This window comes from Triticum aestivum, chromosome 4A (genome assembly GCF_018294505.1).
Source record: "Triticum aestivum cultivar Chinese Spring chromosome 4A, IWGSC CS RefSeq v2.1, whole genome shotgun sequence".
NCBI lineage: Eukaryota > Viridiplantae > Streptophyta > Magnoliopsida > Poales > Poaceae > Triticum > Triticum aestivum.
The window spans coordinates 562470652-562478195 of record NC_057803.1 but is presented as its reverse complement, the minus strand read 5'-3'; the positions used below and the strand labels follow the sequence as shown (position 1 = coordinate 562478195).

General features: G+C 45.2%; 1 protein-coding gene across 1 annotated transcript; it reads left to right on the top strand.

Moving 5' to 3' along the window:
• The first annotated feature begins 3105 nt into the window (after positions 1–3105).
• LOC123083914 (uncharacterized) lies at positions 3106–6589 on the top strand. Its single transcript, XM_044505781.1, has 4 exons — positions 3106–3684; positions 3785–3871; positions 4378–4472; positions 5240–6589. The coding sequence occupies exons 1-4, from the start codon at positions 3106–3108 to the stop codon at positions 5292–5294; spliced, it is 816 nt and encodes a 271-aa protein (XP_044361716.1). The 3' UTR covers positions 5295–6589.
• The last annotated feature ends 955 nt before the right edge of the window (positions 6590–7544 follow it).

Below are 7544 nucleotides of genomic sequence, written 5' to 3'. Positions count from 1 at the left end.
TTTTTCTGTTTTTTTGCACAGGTTACAAAATGTATAATTTGACAAAATATAGACAACACACATCAATAACAGATTCATCGAATACAACAGAAGATTAGTCTTTGAATACAATTCATCATATTAGTCTCCGAATACAATTCATCATATTAGTCTCCGAATTGAAAAGACCGAACAAAGATAGAACATTATATTACAAGTCTCGAGACCGCGAGTAGCGAGTTTGTCTTCACATTACAAGTCGATATCGATCATCTAAACTACCATCACATAGAAGAGAGCTGCGGTCATCACGATGAGCATCATCACGATGAAACTCATCTTCATCCGGTTCCTCCAACGCTCCCTCCCCTCTCCCGCTATATAGCGGGCGTATCTAGATTTGGCCTCGGCCCTAGTGGTGTACCCTTTGTAACTGTTACCGCTGAATCGGTGAACCTGTCTCCGACACTCCTCCCAGTCATCGTAGACTCCGGGAACCTTACCCTTGTACACGACATACGTCGGCATCGCTATACAATCTGAACTTTTTTTTGTCATCTATGTGCTCATTTAACTTTGATCCAAATAGTATCAAAGTTCTTAGAAACAAGCAGCTCCGCTAACAAAGAACAGTAAAAATGGGGCTTGCCTTAAGATGGGAAGTAAAGTTGCAAACTGAATATGTAGCTGCTAGGACCCAGTTTATCTTTCATGCACTCTGCTTCAACACAAATGTGCTCTACTTCAACACATTGGAAACTGAGTTCTGACTGCTACAAATTCAGTTTTCAGATACCAGCAATCAGGAGCCTACATGGTACCATTTTGTTATCCTAGCAAGAACAACATGAGCCAAACAAGTAAATGGAAAACATGTTTCCTCAACAAGCAAAAAGGGAAAATGCAATTTATGGCACATAGATGTTGATCCACTGACATTCATAAATTTCAGAAGAGAAAACAGCAGGCATTGCGCATGCAGTATTTACTGCTAACCAGGGAGAAGTGGTTCTTATTTTCACTCCCAACAACAAGCAGGAAAACGTCTACATCGATGCACTCGGACGAAGAAAGTGCAGCATACATATAGTTCATAACAGAGTGCACTGTGTGCAGAAACAGGAAGCATACTATCAATCATCCACATATTTTTCGACAAAGATCAATCATCTATATAGTAAGGGATAGCTAAATTCGCACTTTACTAAACAAACCATCCCTCAAGTTATGCTATGAAAACATATTCAGTTTTTGAGACACCAACAATTAAGAACCTACAGACAAGTATTAAGAGAGCAGCTACACTAGGATTAAAGAAATTGACTCCTAACTACTACCCAGTTCAACATTGAGACTCCACCAATTAAGGTCCTACATAGTAATAGACCATCTAAAATAGCATTCCACTACTACCCACTACAAGCAGTATGTGCTAAACTAGCATGTCACTACTACAGACTAGATTGGAAACTGGGTCCTAGCAGCTACATATTCAGTTTGCAACATAACCAATCAAGACCCTACAAGGTGCCACTTGTTCATCCTACCAAGAACAGCAGCATCCAGAAAAGCCCCATATTTCATGCACTCTACTTCTACACAAATGTGCTCTGCTCCTAGCTAGTTTCAGTTCAGATCTGATTACTCTTTGCTCTTATCCTGGTTTAGATCTTGTGGTAATTAAATAAATGTCCGTATATGCAATTGCAGACCAAAACAAAACTACAATTAACAACCCCTGTTTTATTGCAAGTAAATTTGCTATCTTATACTCCCTCCTCTCTGGATTAGAGATCCAGCGTGTAAATCTAGGTTGTCTATTTTACCAACATAACAATACATATCACAAAAGTTATACCGTTAGTAGAAAGTACAATAAATCTTCAGCAAGAACCAGTAAGGTCCATATAGGGCTCTGGCTCCAACTATATCATGTTTTATTTAAACATAGTATGTTTCAATTCCTCCTCTATACAAATCTTGAGCAAGGACCAACATATAGTATATGTCAACGATTCCGCAAGCAAGAACACGAGGCTTACTTGAGATCCAAACAGTAGCTACCGGACTAGAGATATCGGGAACTAAACTATCAACGAAATCAATCACAGCAACTAAATCGATCCAGCACAAAAACGAAACGATAAAGATCACCGATCCGTAGAGCCACGCGTGAGGAGGCGTAGGGGAGGGAGGGAGGGAGGGAGGGGAGGGGAACCTTTCTTGGGCTGCTGGCGATGGGGATCGCTGCTTCTGCTACGACGGCGGAGGTCGCGCTTCCGCTCCCTGGTTCGGGGCGGCGGGGCGACGGACGGTGGTGTCGGGGCGGCGGGGCGACGGTGGTGTCGGGGCGGCGTCGAGGGCGGTGGGGCGACGGTGGTGTCGGGGCGGCGTCGAGGGCGGCGGGGCGACAGTGGTGTTGGGCGGCGCTGGGGCGGCGGGGCGACGGTGGCGTCGGGGCGGCGTCGAGGGCGGCGGGGCGACAGTGGTGTTGGGGCGGCGCTGGGCGGCGGGGCGACGGTGGCGTCGAGGCGGCGTCGAGGGCGGCGGGGCGACGGTGGTGTCGGGGCGGCGCTGGGGCGGTGGGGCGACGGTGGCGTCGAGGGCGGCGGGGCGACGGTGGTGTCGGGGCGGGGCGACGGTGGCGTCGGGAGAGGAGATCGGGGAAGGAGATCGCGGGCGAGGGCGAGGGAGAGAGAGGGGATCGGTACGAAGTAGGGGCGCACAATACTAATGGCGCACCACCCCTCGGTGCGCCATAAGTACATTAGTAGTTTTGCAAAAAAAGAATAAAAAAATAATAAAAAAAACAACATTAGTGGCGCACTCTCTGGCAGGTGCGCCATTACTAGTTACAACTAGTAATGGCGCACTACCTATGGATGCGCCATTATTATGTGTTGGACAGGCGCACTAGTTCAAATTTTTTTTTTGATACTAATGGCGCACCGTGTGCCAGGTGCGCCATTAGTAGTTTCAACTCTAATGGCGCATCAGAAGGTGGTGCGTCATTAGTGTCAATCCCATCTATAGTTCTTTTTCTAGTAGTGGCTTGATCGGATTTGCGCCGTCGGATCGAGCCCTTGGAAGACCCCGACCGTTGGATCGAAGAGGAGCCCTGTACAAATGAATAGTTTCACTCCATTCGTGCCACCGCTCGTAATACCGGCGCCCCCGAGGGCATTTTCGTCATTTCACGCACAAGTGTATAAAAGGGGTGGCTCCTGTGGAGATAACCCTAGCCGCCTCACTCCCGCACTCGCGCGTCGCCGCCTAGCTGCTCCCCCCGCCGCATGTGCCCGCCTTCGCGTCGTCGCCTCCGCTCGCCCTCGCGTTGTGGCCTCCGCTCGTCCGCGCGCCGTGGCCTCCGTTCGCCTCGTGTCGTCGCCCTTCTTCGCTCCCTGCAGCCACTGCCGTTGCTGCCACCACGGCCACCACCGCGCTCTTATCCCCCCCTCCCTGCTCGTCTCCAGTCACCGAGCTGGTTGCCGCCGCGCTGCTCTCCTGCCTCGACGTGCCGGTCTGGCGGAGCTCGTTGTCTCAGCGAACCGCGACATCAGCTCCGAGGACGCAGCGGCGAGGCTGCAAAGGTACGGGCCCAACAAGCTGGAGTGGCCCGAGCGTCCAATCTCAACCATCACCCGGAACCCTAGCCTTCCCCCCTTCCCATGGCGCGGGATGCCCTCCAAGAGGAGCGTCCGATGCGTGTGTGCATCCATCGTCTCCTCCCCTTTGCTTATTATTCTTTTTCATTTGATCTACGCGTGCGTGCGTGACATCTCATCTCATCTCTACTCGTGTGCAGGGAGGCCATGGAGTAGCTGCTTGGTTCAAGGGCATGCCTTGGCTGCTCCCTATGTTGAGCGTGTGGACGGGCCAGATTCAGCGCTGGGTATGACTCGTGGTTGCCTTCTACCCCCCCCCCCCCCCCCTCTCTCTCTCTCTCTCTCTCTACACCACTCAAATCTGAGTTGGATTCACCTTGCAACTGTACAAGTAGTATGAACTGCAAATTAAATTGAATGGTTCAACTTAAATTTGACCAAAACTGCAGCATCCTCCATCATCCCCTTTTGGATGTTCAGTTTACTGTACGAGTCAATATCGCTTTGATTTTAAATCAGCTTCAAATGTTGCTTTCACATTCCTCTGATGTTCAGTTTACTGTATGCGTCACTGAGGGCTTGCTATTAATTTGCCTCACGGTTTTGTTGCTAGGTAAAATTATTTTATTAGGCTGCTCTCTCTAAGTGAGCACATTTGTATTGTTTGCAGAGGAAAATGCATAGTCCATTTTTCTTGAATTTTGCTGCCATGTATGTGTTACTTGGAAATCAACCGACTGCGCCACCATTGGTGGATCTATATGTTTAACCGTTTCTTCATTGTTTGGCGTAGGTACATGATTGTGATATAATATTGCGTGGAAGAAAAACCACCGTTGCTTTTACGGTTTTAGGATGTGCTGCAAGATTGATTTGCATTGTTCTCATGTATGATCTTCATATTATTCTATTCTGAAGTATTGGTTTATTATCAAGGAAGCTTTGGGCGGAGGAGTTGAGTGTAGTTTTTATATCTTTTTTCAAAGTCCTAAATGGTATGATGAAAATCTTGATATGTACAGTTTCAAAGCTTCATCGCATTATAGTAGGACAAATTGATATGCAGGTCGTCAAAAGCTTCATTTTTGTCCATTAGATAGTTTATATAGCTTTGTCACCAAAGGTAGGTTTCGTAGAGGGGATGCCTCTTGTGAACATTATATACGACCATGGGTCCGTGAAAATGATCATAGCTCACATTACTAGGATTAGGGAACCTCGACCATTTTTAAAAAAAACATGCGCTACACCTCCAGTTTCATGGCGTGTTTCAGCCATAATTCCGTTGTAGCTTTGCATAGGTAGATAAATAAATAGAACTCAGGGAATATGATAAGATGGAAAATGTTTGGTGTTTACCGGCTATGGAATCCATTAAGAATTCAGGGAATGAATGGTTGCTCCAAGTTCTGGTGCCCTTAGATAAGTTACTAGGTGCATGCTGTTATTGACCTTGTGGAGATGCTAGTATGTGCGAAATGAAGTGGTTCACAATAAACCAGCACCACTTGTGGAGATCTCTGTTCGGTTTCTGCAAAGTTACCTGGACCCAATCATAGGAATTAAAATGAATACTAACGTTGAGTCAAGGAAAGGGAAGATGGTCATAGCTCGCTATCAGACTGCTAAAAACAACTGCATGCCTGCTGCCTCAGGTGCTACTTCCAGGTGGCGACCTCCAGCGCAAGGATGGGTCAAGCTGAATTCTGACGGTTCTTTCGTTTGGGATGGAGAAGCTGGTGCAGGCATGATTCTTTGAAATGATGCAGGAGCAATAATCTTCTCGGCATGCAGGAAGTTGTACTCATGTAGGGATGCATTAGATGCGGAGCTTAGCACATGTAAGGAGGGTTTAACTCTTGCTCTACAGAGAAGTGATTTGGCCATCAATATTGAACTTGATTCGGTCAATGCGGTGAACATGATCCAGAGCACGGAAGTGGATAGATCAATCTATGCTCATGTAGTGCAGGAGATAAAGCAGCTTAGAAGCAGTCGTACTTCTTGTATTACTCACGTACACCGGTGTCAGAATAAAGCAAGTGATAGATTGGCTTCTTTTGCTAGAATTAATGATAGAACAATGACTTGGTTAGGGTCAGGTCTAGATGAGATACTTGAGATAGTCAGAGATGATTGTAAAGATATTTTGATTGAGTAATATAAGTCTTTTACTCGCAAAAAAAAGTAAATAGAACTCTTGCTGTCAACGTGTGTGTTTCAGTAATTCTATATCAACATGGCACGTGTTTGTATGATGCATGGTTGCATTTACTGAGGTAGTACATGATCTGGTCTTCTACTAATTGTTGTCTTAAATAGCTAATTGTTTTTTTCTGCTATGTGATATATTCAAGTTGTTGGACAAGTTCTCGCTGGTTGCTTCCTGTTCATCACATTAAATCCGTGAAGCATGATATTGTAATTGATGTAGTTCTTCCTTGAGCCAGTTGTGATTATTTCCAGTTTTGCAAGGGAATAACAACATTTAGTGCATATGTATCTTGTGATCGTGGAAATATGAAATAGAAGCCGATTATGAGCCCTGCACTTTGTGATTACTCTCTGAGCTCTGCACTTTGTGATTACTCGCTCAGCGTTGCTCTCACTAATCCAATTTGCTATCCATGTTCTGATAAAGTTTTGTACACACCCAATTGACAACACAGCTTGCCTTGCAAGATATCTAATCTACTTACCGTAAGCTTATGTCACTACTAAGATAAAGTGATGAATGCATTTGAATCCTTAAAAAATTGAATTGTCATATATTCTTTTCTTTCTTTTATTTTCAACATTGTGTTACTGGTGTTTTAAACAGTATTCAGTTTTGGGGGGAGACTGATCATTTTACATTGCAAAGTGGTGTAATAAAAATAAGTTTTAACAACAATCTTTATTCTTTCGAGTATGTTAAAACAGAAAACAATTACATCCATCAACTGTTCGTCGCCCATGTTCTTTATTGCTTCCTGTGAACTGATTGGTGCTATATGCATTTTGAATTACAGGGTGCATTCTTTCTGTAGGCAACGGAATTATTAGGCCCTTGTGTGCTGAATTTGGCTCGACACATTTACAAGACGAGAACAACCTCACGAGGAGGCACTATTCATTGCAACAGTGTTGCCTCTTGATCCAACGGCCCAGATCATTCAGGTTGGCGCCCTCGCGCAAAGATTCCCATCCTCTCTGCCCTCGATGACCAGTTTGGTGGCGCCGTGACCAGCAGCAACGGCCTCTCCTCGGCAAGCATAGACCGCAGGGTCGTCTTCCTCTCTGCCCGCTTCCACACCGTCATGGATGTCTCAGACCTCATCCTCGAGAAGCTCCTCTACCAGGTACAAACATTCAGATTCAGGCCGTCTCCCTCTCCCTCTGCATCTTTGTAAAAATAGGGTAAGCATTTCTTCGGAAATACACGCTGTTCTGATTTGGTTCCTTCCGTATTGACCTGTGCAAAATAGGATCAATGAACCCATTGGTTGTAATCAAGAGTATAACGATATGTTCTCTTCATGGTGCTTTACCTCAAGATGTTTGATATATGCTCATCTTGTACGTTTAATTTTTTGGTAATTACTGAATTGTTTCCTTTTACAGTGTTCTGCCAGGGAGGAAGTGAACTCACAAAAATATGAGCCATGTGACATGATCTGCTTGCAGCAAATCTTACTTGCTCCCTATTGGGAATTTTTCTTTTCACATGTTGTTGAGTGATGGGCAAACAGTAATGATGCAAGTCGAGTGATTGATAATCAGTATATTATAGGTCCTGGTTTCATTGTTTAAAGTCATAATGCAGTCATGCTTGAGGTGGATGTGTATAAAATTCTGTAACGACTGTATGTTGCTGCCTACATGTGCTTGAGTTGTTCATGTTATCCTAAATGGATATTTCTAGAAGATTAATTTAGCCAATAGGATGCCTGGTCATGCTTGATATGCTCTGTATCATGA